Source organism: Cricetulus griseus, chromosome 5, assembly GCF_003668045.3.
Source record: "Cricetulus griseus strain 17A/GY chromosome 5, alternate assembly CriGri-PICRH-1.0, whole genome shotgun sequence".
NCBI classification, from domain to species: Eukaryota; Metazoa; Chordata; class Mammalia; order Rodentia; family Cricetidae; genus Cricetulus; species Cricetulus griseus.
This window is the reverse complement of record NC_048598.1, coordinates 97,138,721-97,153,047: the sequence shown is the minus strand read 5'-3', so window position 1 is coordinate 97,153,047 and position 14,327 is coordinate 97,138,721. Positions and strand designations below refer to the sequence as shown.

Below are 14,327 nucleotides of genomic sequence, written 5' to 3'. Positions count from 1 at the left end.
TGAGCTGCCTACTTGGCCTCCCCGGATTGATGCCACAGCTGCTGTCACCCAAGCCACTCAGTCCCAAGGCAGCCCTAGCCCCAGGGGAACACAGCTTTGAACACCCCAGACTCAGGATAGGTGGGGAGCAGCAGCCTGGCCTCCTGTGGCCCTGAACTGAGTATAGAATCCTCTGTCACCTGCTGATGGCCGTGCCTCTCCAGTCAGTACAGACAGAGCGAGAGGTCCTAGCCACTCCAGGGGACATTGCTGTCCAGCCACCCTCCAAAAGTGGCCAGAGAACACGGCCGCTGATCCCTGAGATGTGCTTCACTTCGAGTGGGGAGAACACAGAGCCTCTGCCTGCCAACTCCTACGTCGGCGAGGATGGTACCAGCCCACTCATTTCCTGTGCCCACTGCTGCCTGCAAGTCCATGCCAGTGAGTGTTCCACAGCTGTCTGGGTATGAGAGGCTCTGGGGACAGGAGGGTACTTTCTGGACACAGTGCATTTTGAGTTTAGGGGTCACCTTCCGGGGTTCTGGCCCAGGAGGCTACACTGTACAGGTATGGGGGCTGCAGGTGTGGGGGCTGCAGGTGTGGGGGCTGCAGGTGTTGCAGGTGTCAGATTTGGTTTGGTCCTAGCACTCCACTGTCTTCCAGGTTGCTATGGTGTCCGGCCTGAGCTGGCCAAGGAGGGCTGGACATGCTCCCGGTGTGCGGCCCATGCCTGGACTGCGGTAACTCACCTGGTGCTGGGTGGCTCCTCAAGCCTGGGAGGCCTAGGTCTCCCTGGGCCAGTGGTCTTGATCTTAGCTGTTCTGAGGCTGGGGCCTGACACTCATTGTCCCTAGGGTGGGGGTGGTGCACAGTGGAGGCAGCTGTATCTCACCATGTTATCTGTCCCTCAGGAGTGCTGTTTGTGCAACCTCCGGGGGGGAGCACTACAGACGACCACAGAGCACAGGTGTGTGCTCTGCCCTGCCCTATGCAACTGTCACTGTCCTGTCACCCTGCTCAGCTTCCCTGGAGGTTGGAGAGAGAGACAGGGTATCCACCATGAGGGGAGCAGTGTCCTGAATGCCCATAACCCTCAGCTACCCCCCTCCCTGGGGGACAACCTGGAGCCATCAGCAGTGCACTTGTGACCCTGCCCTTACCCCTCAGGTGGATCCATGTGATCTGCGCCATTGCAGTCCCTGAGGTACGGTTCCTTAATGTGATTGAGCGCAACCCCGTGGACGTCAGTGCCATCCCTGAGCAGCGGTGGAAACTGGTAGGTCCCCAGGGCTGGGGCCACCAACCTTAGTTATGGGGTGGACCAAGAGATCCTGGAAAGACAGTCCCAGCCTGGCCTAGGACATTTTATTTCTCCAAACCCATAACCCTGGGGCAGGGTGGGGAGCTCTGTGCAGTGCACAGGGCACAGTGGGGACTTCCCCCAGGTGAACCAGACAGCCCTCAGTCCAAGTATCCCAGCTCTCAGGCTTCTCTAGAGACACTTCCAGGTACTGTTCGTGCCTGAGCTCAGTGTGCTCGCACTGCGTGAGAGTCACCCCTCCAGGCCGTGCAGCAGCTACAGCCCCCCCCCCCCATGCCCGGCCTGCCCCTCCATGGTGCTTGCTTTCTATGACTTGGGGAAGAGGAGCCTTGTCCTATGCTGTGACTCCTAACCCCCCTCAGAGTGAGGCCCCAAGCTTCATCTTCCACTGTGTCACAAACGCAGTAGTGTGTCCTGTGTGTGTGCACACGTGTGCAGACACAGGTGGAGGAAGAAGTCACCCTCAAGTGTCAGTCCTTGCCCTTGACCCTGCTTGAGTCTTTGCATGTGTGGCCCAGCTGCCTGAGTGGTCAGCTTCCACAGCTTCCCCAGCGCTGATGCCCATCAGACCATAGCAGCACTGGGGTTTAGACATGGTGCATCTGGCTTTACATGGCTTCTGATGATGCAAACCCATGCCCTGTAAGTTGGACAAATGCTTTCTCACTGGACCATCTCTCCAGCCTTCTTCCTTCCTTTCCATGGCTGGGTGGCCAGGCTTACTCACCTGCCTGGCCCCACATCTTGGAGCACTGTGATGCTCGTGATCTTGGCAGAGGCAGATGCAGAGTAGTCCTTTTTTTTTTTTTTTTTTGACACAGTGTTTCTCTGTAGCTTTGGAGGCTGTCCTTGGTCTTGAACTCACAGAGATCCACCTGTCTCTGCCTCCCGAGTGCTGGGATTAAAGGTGTGTGCCACCACTGACCGGCCAGAATACAGTCTTGTCTCTGCATGTATGCCATAAGCACACTGGGTTGTCAACACTGTTCTGGAACTCTCTGAGAAACCTTTCCTGTGTCCTTCATCCCCTCCTTCAGCATGCAGCTCTCTCTTCTCCATGGTCAGGGTGGAGGGACAGCCCTTCTCTACAGTCTTGATGGTTTCCCTGGCTGACTGCACATAGGCACCTACACGGATCCATCTCCTTTGAGGACTGTTGGCCCTATCCTTGACCGGTTTCCAGTTGGATCACCTGGTGTCTGTTGATCACATGGTGCCTTCAGCACTCCATGTTGTGCATACCAAGGCTCCTGTGAACCTGGCCTCTTCCAGCTCATTAATGAACACACACACACACACACACACACACACACACACACACACACACACACACACACACACACACGGCCTCTTCCAGCTCATTAATGAACACATACACACACACACACACACACACACACACACACACACACACACACACACACACACACACACACACGGCTCTGTAGCAGGATTGTGAGGGAGGTCAGAGGTTCGAGTTTCCTTGTCCAGGTGCTGTCTGCCTCTAGATCGACTCCTGACTTTTCTGGGCTTCAACTTTGCCAGGCAGGAGTGTGGACTGCTGTGGCTGTCTGGAGAACATCAGTGTCCCCAGGCCTGTCTTGCTGCAATTTCCCCCAACCCCCTCCACCCTCTCCTGCTCCCAGATGTGAGCTGAGTGGGGCTTAGATGCAGATGGCTTGCTGAGGCCTGTGCTGCAGCCCAGTGGCTCCCTCCCTACCCTGTGTCCAAGGAATGGGGCAGGGTGCTTCCTTCATTGGGAAGGTGGCCTAGCCAGGGAGTGAGGGAATGGAAATGGCTCAGCTCAGACTTTGGGATAGCGTCTGCTCCAGGCACTTAGCACCACACTAGTGGGGAGAACAGCTGGCTGTGGTCAAGCTGGAGGCCAGGCCCTCAGTTAAGGGCATGGACAGTGTCCTGTATTTGTTTTACCTGGTTCATTTCCCTGGCTGTCAGGACACACTGAGTGGAGCACTGTAGGAACTGGGCTGGCTCACAGCCAGAGCCTGGACTGGGCTGTCCATTGGCTGGTGACAGAATCACAAACCCAGGGGTCTGGAACCATGTTCCAGCCCAAGGGTGCAGGCCATCTGAGCAGGCCCACTGGGTGGCCCCGGAAACTCCTTCAGAAGCAGGGGCTGTCAGCTGGGTGGGTTCAAGTTAGGGTGGCTTTTGGTGAGGGCATCGTGGCTCAGGTGCATGGCATGCTGATTACAAACCCTGAGATCCTGAGCACATGGCCTCTCCATCCATAGTCCTGACAATTTAAATCCCCATGGCACAAACACCCAGCTCTGCTGCAGGGGAGCTGGGCACTTGGCATCAGGACGGATGCTTGAGAAGAGGTCACTTGGGTTCAGATGCCATCAGCTCTAGTCCTGTCCTGCTGGTGTCCCCACCTGCTCTGGAAGGTTCCTCTCTGGCCTTGCTGGTAACCCTGCACCCATCTATGCAGAAGTGTGTGTACTGCCGCAAGCGCATGAAGCGGGTGTCTGGTGCCTGCATCCAGTGCTCCTACGAACACTGCTCCACGTCCTTCCATGTGACCTGTGCACACGCTGCTGGTGTCCTTATGGAACCCGACGACTGGCCCTATGTGGTGTCCATCACCTGCCTCAAGCACAGAGCAGGTGGCGCTGGGGTGAGTGCTTCAGCCAGAACCCAGCCCACAGGACCCCACCCAACCTCACCCACTTGGGCAAAACCCCGCCCACACGCGCCATTGCTCTGCCCCCAGGGTCAGCTCCTGCGCACTGTGTCCCTGGGCCAGGTCGTCATCACCAAGAATCGCAACGGGCTATATTATCGCTGCCGTGTCATAGGCACCACTGCACAGACCTTCTACGAGGTCAACTTCGATGACGGTTCCTACAGCGACAACCTGTACCCAGAAAGCATCACGGTAAGGGGCGGGGCAGGGAGGGGCAGAGTGAGGTGAACATGCCAGGCGGGGCCTCACTGTCCCCTCCCTGCAGAGCAGAGATTGCTTGCGGCTAGGGCCACCTCCCGAGGGCGAACTGGTGGAGCTGCGGTGGACAGATGGCAACCTGTATAGAGCCAGGTTCATCTCCTCAGCCACCAGCCTCATCTACCAGGTGAGCATCCTCACAGTGGCCCTCTAGCTGACACCCAGCCTCTGCCAGCCTACCCAGCTACAGGGCTGAGGACCCCCGCCCGTACTGGGGTTGGGGCTGGGGTGCTGCCCACCAAGCAGCCTGGGATGGAGCTGCCAGCCTGGGCTGCACAGCAACAGCTTGTCTCAAAACAACACGAAGCCCAGAGTCAAACAACAGCAGTGACCAGCAACACAGCTGTGCTCCCACCCGGGCAGATGGGGGAAGGGGGACAGGTCCAGCCCAGCCATCCCTTTGCCTGAAGACAGGCCATTTGGTACACACGCAGCACATGTGTGGCCAAGCAAGGTGCTGGCACAAAGTGAGAGGCCAGCCAGGTTACCCTACCCTGAAGCCCAGCAACCAGGGGAAGGATATAGTCACGTGCCCATCACACTCCTCTCAAGCTGTTTCCAGAAGCCTGTGTGAGCCCCTGCAGGGCAGCCTGGGCTGAGGTCTGCAGCTGTTGAGATGTTAAGCGGGTGCAGCCTCCCGCTGGAGTATCACAGGTGGGCGGCAGCAGGCACCTTCCAGAACTCTCCTCCTGGGGAACCTGACTCCCAGTGTACGAGACGGTCAGAGTCACATGGTGTGGTCCAGCTGCTGCCCTGGCAGGCCTCCTGCCCAGGCTCACCCCTGCTCCAGTGTCCCCTAGAAGGACCAGAGGAGCCCTGGCCTCTACCATTTGTCTTCACCCAGCCAGGAGGCCAGGCTGGGGCCTAGGCCACTGGTCACTTGGGCTCCTCACTGCTGTTCCCAGAGAAGATGGCCAAATGCCGAAGCAGCCATGGTGTTTACCTCCCAGCCCGACAGCCTGACCCATCCCAGCCTTGGGCGTCATTTCTGGAGCAGGGAGCCTGTTTGGGGCAGCATGCCACAGCTGCCACTCTGAGTGGAGGGAAGCTGGGGACCCCCTTAGTCTCCCATCCAGGGCCTGTGCCCTGCCCTCTGTCCAGCCAGGCCTGGCTTCTGCTGCCCAGGTACATTGTATCCACATCACCGTCAGCCACCCAGGGCCTGCTCAGAACCGCAGCAGCCCCAGGCTTGGCCATTTCTCCGCGGGGTCCTGTAACCCCAGGACACCCGAGTCCCTGCCACCTTGAGGCTGTTGGTGGGGATGGGGCAAGTATACTGTGGGCCTCCCCATGCTGAGAGCCCATGTCACTGCAGGTGGAGTTTGAGGACGGGTCTCAGCTGACAGTGAAGCGTGGGGACATCTTCACCCTGGACGAGGAGCTGCCCAAGAGGGTGCGGTCCCGGCTGGTGAGTGTCCAGCACCCCCCTGGGGCATGGATGATGCCTTGCCTAGACAGGCTGCCCACTGCTCCTCCTTGGCCATAAGTGACGCCCTAGAGCTGACCACAGTCATCCAGGGCCTATCACTCTGGACTCTACTCAGCCAAGGGACAGTTGTCTACTTTGCAGAGTCTTCAGATCTAGGGACAATTGGATGTGAGTCAGGGTGCAGTGACAGGCACGGTCTTGAAGGGCTTTGCCAGGGCAACAGCCTGATCCATTTCTGTAGTTGTTTTTTTGTTTTGTTTTGTTTTTTAAACTCTTTGCTCTTTGGGGCCTACCACCCAGCTCCCAAATAAACACACAGAGACTTATTCTTACTTAGGATGCTCAGCCTTATCTTGCCTTATTTCTAGCCAATTATTAACTTAACTTAACTTCTAACTTAAATTATCCCATTTCTCTTTAACTACATTTTACCTCTGGGCTTTTTACCTTTCCTTATTCTAATATCTCTTTCTTTTCTTCTTGCTCTGTGGCTAACTGGGTGGCTGGTCCCTGGCATCCTCCTCTTCTCTGTCAAGCCTAGATTTCTCTCTGCCTGGCAGCCCCACCCGTTTCTCTCTCCTGTCTAACTATTGAACATTCAGCTTTGGTTTTTTTCCCAGCTTTTTATTTATTAGACCAATCAGGTGCTTTAGACCAGCAAAGTCGCACAGCTTTACAGAGTTAAACAAATGCAACATGAAAGAATGCAGCATGTATTTGCATCATTAAACAAATGTAACATATCTTCAACTAATTGCACAACGTATCTCTGATGCCTACAGTCTCTAAGCACTGGGACACCACAGGAGCCTGGCTTCTCTGGAGAGGATGTGAAGGCCGCCAAGCGTCCTCGGGTGGCCACCATGCTGGCCAGCACTAACGAGGACACAAGGCATAGCCCAGAATACTTGGCCTTTGTGGAGAGCCTGCTGCAGGCACAGGGCCGACCTGGGGCACCTTTCTAGAGGCAGCGCACTCCTGTCTCCACTGCGGGACCTACTGGGTGACAGGACCAGCAGGATCCAACATGGCCGGACTCAGGGAGAGGGGCCAGTGTCCCTGGACTGCAGTGATTCCGTGGGACCCGGCCTGGCTGTGCTTTTCTCCTAAAGGTGCTACGGGGCATCCCAGAGCCTCCTGTGACAGACGCCAGCCGAGGACACTGGGGCATAGCCCCAACCTGTTTTCTAGATTTGTGGCTTTAAAAACTGACAGCGGACATGCTCTTTCTCCTTGGAACCAAGATGTAAGGAGATAAAAGCTTCGTCCTTGCCTGCCGCCTCGTTTGTCTACTGAGCAGGTGGAGAGGCACTTGTACAGGTGTCGTCCTGGAAGATGACAGCCCAGTGCTCCAGTGCATGGTGACCTGTGAGGTGGCCCACAGCTCCTTGTGTCTTCTGCTTCCTGCTGGGGGAGGTGGGCCGTGCAGGAGCTCTAGTCCCTTCCCCTTCATCCCTGCTCTGTTCTTGCCCCGCCCCCCTACAGAGTCCTCCTCACTCTGCCTCTGCTACCTGGGATGGCAGGTGTCCCCATGGGTGAGCCAGGCTCCCAAGGGGGTTGAGTCCCACAGCTGTGGCCTGGGATCCCATGAGCCTTCACCCTTGACAGAGCCTCTGTGTGGCTGAGGGTAGGAGGGAGCAGGTGCCACCTTCCATTGTAGTGCGGGTCGAGTGACAGAGACTCAGACTACACGGGCCTGGTCTGCACTAGTGGCCACTGCCCATGGGTTGGCTCTGTCTCTTTTGAAGCCACTGCCACACTAGCACTTCAGTAAGTCCCTAGGATGGACAGCTTCTCTGTAAATGACAAAGGACTGCACAGACAGGCCTGGCCCTGGGGACCTGCTGGGGACTTGGAGGGACTGGGCCTCTGCTTGCTGAGTGCCCAGTGGCTTCCATTTCCATGTGTACTTTGAAATTCTATTTATATTGTAAAGAGAAGAAATAGGGCCCAACCTTGGGCCTAAAGGGAGAAGCTGGGCCACAGGGGTCTCAGGCTGTGTCCCTCGAGGGCTCTGAAATGGCTGTAGATGGCCTTGCATATGCTCCTCACGGGGAGGCCTGGGTTTTACTATCTGCAAAAAAGAAAACCTCTCCCCCCACTACCTTTCTCCCACCCAGATGAAGGACGCCATATTTTTGCCTCAGTCTCCAGGCTCTGGTTCAGGATCAATTAAAGCCCTTGAGTGCTTCCTGTTCCCACCTGGCCATGGCTGTGTCCTCATTTCTGGCCAGGGCCAGACAGGCTCAGGATGGAGGTCTCCTTGACAGAATGATGGGCACAGCATGTCCTGGTCCGGATGTAGGGGCCACCAGGAGGTGGGCCACCATCCCCAAGGCATCTCCATCTCACCCCAGTGGCATGGGGCTGAGGCAATGCGTCCCCACAGGATGTCTGGGCTCTCTGACTCCCCCCTTGCTTAGCAGCCCAGCTTCCATCTGCTTCCCACATTAGCTAGGCCTTGGGGTGGAGCAGATCCTGGCCTGTTGGAGGGAGGAGTGGGAACAGGGTGGGCCTGCTGATGGGCTGGCTACAAGGGAAACTTGGGTTTGACCCAAGGGAGGAGGAGGGTGGGAGCCTGCAGGCACATGACCCTTTGTTCTCCATTCCTCTTTGAAACATAGAATGGAGACATGACTTTGGGACAGGCAAAAGCTCTGGGGAGGAAGGGAAGGCAGCCGTGGCAGGGACATGCCCAGGATTCTGTGGGGATGGGGCACTGTGCCAGGAGGGTTCATCTGACCAGCTCTGACCCCGCCTGGCACATCCTACTGAGCTCAAACATGTGACCTGCAGCCCGGGGGCAAATCTAGCCCTAGACCTGTTTTTTTTGTCAATAAAGTTTTATTTGCACATGGGCCACCGTGATATTCATTTGCATGTGACAGCCATTGGCCCTACCTCAGGTTGCTGAGTGGTTGCCTGGCCTGGAAAGCTGAACCTAGCTTGGACCTGGGCCACTTGCTCCTACCCTGCCCTGGCAGCCTTCTCTCCCTGAAGCAGCCAGGGGGTGCCCAGGAGCATCGAGTCAGTGCCCACCTCCTTCAGAGTCAAAGCCCGCCTGCCCCCACTCGGTCCCCTCTGTTCCTGTCACTCATAGGCTCTCAGGTTTGGAAAGCACAGTTCCTGCCCAGAACTCAGGGTGGGCCCCAGCCTTGTCCCACCTATATGCCCCACGGATGAGTACAGCCTTGGCTCCCAGCCCCGGTGGTCACAGCTCACACCTTCCTGGACAACCTTAAAAGCCATGTCTCCTTCTCCCTCCCCACACTGCTCTCTGTGACCTGACACCACCCCTTCCAAACGCAGGCCATTCGGCCACCCAAACCTATGGAGAAGCATTCTGAGGACCTGAGTCAAAGACCCCAGGGGCATCACCAAATCAGCCTCAAGGACTGTCCCAGGACCTGGCACCTGTGTAGGAAGTAAGGTGACCTGTGGGGTCTGCTGCCCTCAAACTCTCTGCCTAGAGAAAATAAGAACAGGCCACCACCTGCAGAGCTGAGCAGTGATATGGTGGCCGCAGAGGGTTCCTGCCGTGACAGATGTCCCCCACAGCCAACAGCTGAGCAGAGTGGAGACCGCATGTCCATTCTGTCCCTGCACAATCAAGCCTCACCCTCAAATAATGGAACCCAAGCTCTGACTGCTTGCATGAGTCCTGAGTGTTCATGTTGGTGGCTTCTTTTACTCATTTTCCAGGGCTGCTGGGATTGGGGACTATAAAGTAGGGACTTGAATGATATGCAGTAGTTCTTGCAGGCTGGAAGCTTGAAGACCAAGCTGAGGGCCCACAGGGCTACACCAAACCCAAGACTCCATGGGCCCATCCTACAGGAACCCTGAATCCCTTGGCTTGTGGCACCAAGCTCTTATCTTGGTGCCTTAGTCAGGGTTTCTATTGCTGTGATCAAACACCATGACCAAAGCAACTTAGGGAGGAAAGGGTTAATTCAGTGTCACTGTTCATCATTGAAGGAAGTCAGAACCAGAATGCACACACAGCAGGAACCTGGAGGCAGGAGCTGAGGCAGAGGCCACTTACTGACTTGCTCCCTGTGGCTTGCTCAGCCTGCTTTCTTATAGAACCCAGGACCAGCAGGCCAGGGGTGGCACCACCCACAATGATCAGCCTCCCGCACTGATCGCTGATTAAGAAAATACCTTACAGCCAGTCTTACGGAGGCATTTTTCTCGATTGGTGCTCCTCCTCTAATGACTCTAGCTTGTGTGACATGGACTTGGACTGAGCAGGACACCTGTCTTCTCACAGCTGTTTTTTCTCTGTCTTCCGGGGGTCTCTCATAAATGTCAGATTTGAGATCCTCTCAGGCAGACCAGAACAGCATCACTCTCGGCAAACCTTTTTTCTTTGCATTTTTTAATTTATTTCTTACATTTCAGTCCCAGGTCCCCCTCCCTCCTGCCCTCCTACTCTACCCTCCTTCTCCTTATCCCACCTCTCATCTGCTCCTCAGAGAGGGTGAGGCCTCCCCTAGGATGTCAACTAAGTCTGTCCCATCACCTTGTTGAGGCAGGACCAAGGTGCCCACCCTCCCCCCCCCATGTCTAGGCTGAGAATGGGCTCCACAAAGTCAGTTAGATCTCAGTCCCACTGCCAATGACCTCATATACTGCCCAAGCCACACCATTGTCACCTGTGATCAGGGGTCTACTTTTGTCCTATATTGGTTCCCCCAGTTGATAGTGTGGACTCAGTGATCTCTCACTAGCTCCAGTCAGCTGACTCTGTGGGTTTCCCCATCATTGTCTTGACTCCTTTGTTCATATTCTCGCTCCTCCCTCATTTTGATTGTACTCCAGGAGCTTGGCCCATTGGTTAGTTGTGGATTTCTGCATCTGCTTCCATCTGTATCTGGAAAAGCATTCTAGCTTCTCTGGGGTTGTGGATTGTAGACTGGTTATACTTTGCTTTATGTCTGGTGAGTACATACAATGTATATTTGTCTTTCTGGATCTGGGTTACCTCACTCAGGATATTTTTTTCCTAGTTCTGTCCATTTGCTTATAAGTTTAAAGATGTCATTGTTTCTTACCACTGAGTAGTACTCAATTGTGTAAATATATCATATTTTTGTATCTATCTTTCGGGTGAGGGGCATCTAGTTTGTTTCCAAGATCTGGCTATTATGAATGATGTTACTATGAACACAGTTGAGCAAATGTCCTTGTGGTGTGAGTGTGCCTCCTTTGGGTATATGCCCAACAGTGGTATTGCTAGGTCTTGAGATAGATTGATTCCTAGTTTTCTGAGAAATTGTCATATACTGATTTTGACAGCGACTGTGCAAGTTTGCACTCCCACCAGCAATGGAGGAGTGTTCCCTTTTCTCCACATCCTCTCCAGCATAAGCTGCCATTGGTGTTTTTGATCTTAGCCGTTCTGACAGGCGTAAGATGGAATCTCAGAGTGGTTTTGATTTGCATTTCCCTAAGGATGTTGAACACTTCCTTAAGTGTCTTTCAGCCATTTGAGATTGTTCTGTTAAGAGTTCTCTATTTAGACCTGTATCACATTTTTTAATTGGATTATTTGGTAGTTTGATGTCTAGTTTCATGAGTTCTTTGTATATTTTGGAGATGACTGTCAGATGTGGGGTTTGTGAAGATCTTTTCCCAAACTTTAGGGAGCCATTTTGTCTTGTTGACTATGTCTTTTGCTTTATAGAAGCTTCTCATTTTCAGGAGGTCCCATTTATTAATTGTTGCTCTCAGTGCCTGTGCTATTGGTGTTATATATATAACACCAGTAGGAAGTAGTCTCCTGTGCCTACGCATTCAAGGGTACGTCCTACTTTTTTGTTTATGTGATTCAGTGTGGATGAATTTATGTTGAGGTCTTTGACCCATTTGGACTTTGAGTTTTGTGCATGGTGATAGATGCAGTCTTCTACATGCCAATATCCAGTTATGCCAGCACCATTTGTTGATGCTTCGTTGTCAAAAATCAGATGTTCATAGATGTGTGGGCTAATATCAGGGTCTTCTATTCAATTTCATTGGTCCACCTGTCTGTTTTTATGGCAGTACCAAGCTGTTTTCATTACAATAGCTCTATAGTAGAGTTTGAAGTCAGGGATGGTGATATCCCCTTTATTGTTCCTGGGTTTTTTTGTTTTTCCATATGAAATTTAGTATTGTTCTTTTGAGGTCTGTGAATAATTGTGCTGGGATTTTGATGGGGATTGCATTGAATCTGCAGATTGCTTTTGGTAAGATTGCCATTTTTACTATGTTGATCCTATCTATCCAAGAGCATGTGAGATCTTTCCATTTTCTGGTATTTTTTTTAATTTCTTTCTTTAAAGACTTCAAGTTCACGTCATACAGGTTTATCACTTGTTTGGTTAGAGTTATCCCAAGATATTTTATGCTCTTTGTAGCTATTGTAAAGGGTGATGTTTCTGATTTCTTTCTCAGCCCATTTGTCATCTGTATATAGGAGGGCTACTGATTTATTTTTGCATTAAACTTCTATCCTGCTACATGTTACTGAAGGTGTTTCTCAGCTGTAGCTGCTCCCTGGTAGAGATTTTCAGGTCACTAATGTAAACTATCATATCATCAACAAACAGCAAAAGTTTGACTTCTTCCTTTCCAATTTTTTGTGTGTTTATTTTTTAACAATTTATTTTATGTGCATTGGTGTGAGAATGTCAGATCTCCTGAAACTGGGGTTACAGACAGTTGTGTGCTTGGGTTCTGGGAATTGAACCTAGGTCCTTTGGAAGAGCAGCCAGTGCTCTTAGCTGCTGAGCCATCTCTCTTAAGCCCTCCATTTTTTATTTGAGACAGGTTTTCTCTGTGTAGCTTTGTAAACCAGGCTGTCCTCAAACTCGCAGAGATCTGCCTGCCTCTGCCTCCCGAGTGCTAGAATTATAGGCGTGTGCCACCAACACCATCTGGTTTCCTTTCCAATTTGTATCCTCTTGATCTCCTTATTGATCTAGCTAGAACTTCAAGTACAATATTGAATAGATACGGAGAGAGTGGACAGCCTTGTCTTGTTCCTGATTTTAGTGGAATCATTTTGAGTTTCCATTTAGTTTGATGTTGGCTGTTGGCTTGCTGTATATTACTTTTATTATGTTTAGGTATGTTCTTGTTATCTCTAGTCTCTCCAATACTTTTATCATGAAGGGATGTTGGATTTTGTCAAAGGATTTTTCAGCATCTAGTGAGATGATCATGTTTTTTTTTTTTCTTTTAGTTTGTTTATATATCGCATCACATTGATGGATTTTCGTACATTGCACCATCCCTGCATCTCTGGGATGAAGCCTACTTAATCATGGTGGATGATTTTTCTGGTGTGTTCTTGGATTTGGTTTGCCAGTATTTAATTGAGTATTTTGCATCAATATTTATGAGGGAGATTGGTCTGTAATTCTCTTTCTTAGTTACATCTTTGTGTGGCTTGGGTATTAGGGTAACTGTAGCCTCATAAAAAGAGCTTAGCGGGGCTGGAGAGATGGCTCAGAGGTTAAGAGCACTAACTACTCTTCCAGAGGTCCTGAGTTGAATTCCCAGCAACCACACAATGGCTCACAACCATCTGAGATATGGTGCCCTCTTCTGGCATGCAGGCGTACATGGAGGCAGAATGTTGTAAACATAATAAATAAATAAATCCTAAAAAAAAAAAAAAGAGTTTGTCAATGACCCTTCTGTTTCTATTGTGTGGAACACTTTGAGGAGTATTGGTATTAGCTCTTCTTTGAATTTCTGGTAGAATTCTGTGCTGAAACCATCTGGCCCTTGGCTTTTTTTTTTTTTTGGTTGGGAGACTTTTGATGACTGTTTCTATTTCCTAAAGGGTTATAGGTCAATTTAATTTGCTTATCTACTCTTGAGTTAATTTTAGTATGTGGTACTTATCCAGGAAATTTCCAATTTTGTGGAGTAAAGGTTTTCAAAATATGACCTAATGGTCCTCTGGATTTCCTCATTGTCTGTTGTTATGTCCCCCTTTTCATTTCTGATTTTGTTAATTTGCATGTTCTCTCTCTGCCTTTTGGTTAGTTTGGATAAAGGTTTTGTCTATCTTGTTGATTTTCTTGAAGAACCAATTCTTTATCTCATCAATTCTTTGCATTGTTTTGTTTCTATTTTATTGATTTCAGCCCTCAATTTGATTATTTCTAGCGTCTACTCCTCCTTGGTGAGTTTGCTTCTTTTTGTTTTAGAGCTTTCAGTTGTTCTGTTATTTCATTAATGTGGTATTTCTCCAGCTTTTTTTTTTTTCCTTTGGTTTTTTCAAGACAGGGTTTCTCTGTGGCTTTGGAGGCTGTCCTGGAACTAGTTCTTGTAGACCAGGCTGGTCTCCAACTCACAGAGATCCACCTGCCTCTGCCTCCCGAGTGCTGGGATTAAAGGCGTGTGCCACCACTGCCCGGCCCTTCTCCAGCTTCTTTATGTAGGCTCTTAGTGCTATGAACTTTCCTCTTAGCACTGCTTTCATTGTGTCCCATAAGTTTGAGTATGTTGTGTCCTCATTGTCATTGAATTTTAGGAAGTCTTTTATTTCTTTCTTTATTTCTTCCTTGACCCAGTGGTGGTTCAGTTGATCATTGTTCAGTTTCCATGTGTTTGTGGGCTTTCTGAAATTA

General features: G+C 51.4%; 1 protein-coding gene across 6 annotated transcripts in view; it reads left to right on the top strand.

The window, feature by feature from the left end:
• Nucleotides 1–8,555, top strand: part of Kdm4b (lysine demethylase 4B) — an 87,680-nt gene extending 79,125 nt beyond the window's left edge. For 4 of the 6 annotated variants that reach the window (XM_027416854.2, XM_027416852.2, XM_027416851.2 and 1 more), the window contains 8 exons: nucleotides 204–420; nucleotides 643–719; nucleotides 891–946; nucleotides 1,147–1,255; nucleotides 3,756–4,202; nucleotides 4,276–4,395; nucleotides 5,584–5,676; nucleotides 6,480–8,555. In XM_027416854.2, coding sequence (XP_027272655.1) covers nucleotides 204–420; nucleotides 643–719; nucleotides 891–946; nucleotides 1,147–1,255; nucleotides 3,756–4,202; nucleotides 4,276–4,395; nucleotides 5,584–5,676; nucleotides 6,480–6,662 — 1,302 coding nt within the window. In that variant the 3' untranslated portion in view covers nucleotides 6,663–8,555. The remainder of the gene's footprint in view (nucleotides 1–203; nucleotides 421–642; nucleotides 720–890; nucleotides 947–1,146; nucleotides 1,256–3,755; nucleotides 4,203–4,275; nucleotides 4,396–5,583; nucleotides 5,677–6,479) is intronic. The other 2 variants (XM_027416855.2, XM_027416853.2) reach the window with 1 other exon arrangement.
• The last annotated feature ends 5,772 nt before the right edge of the window (nucleotides 8,556–14,327 follow it).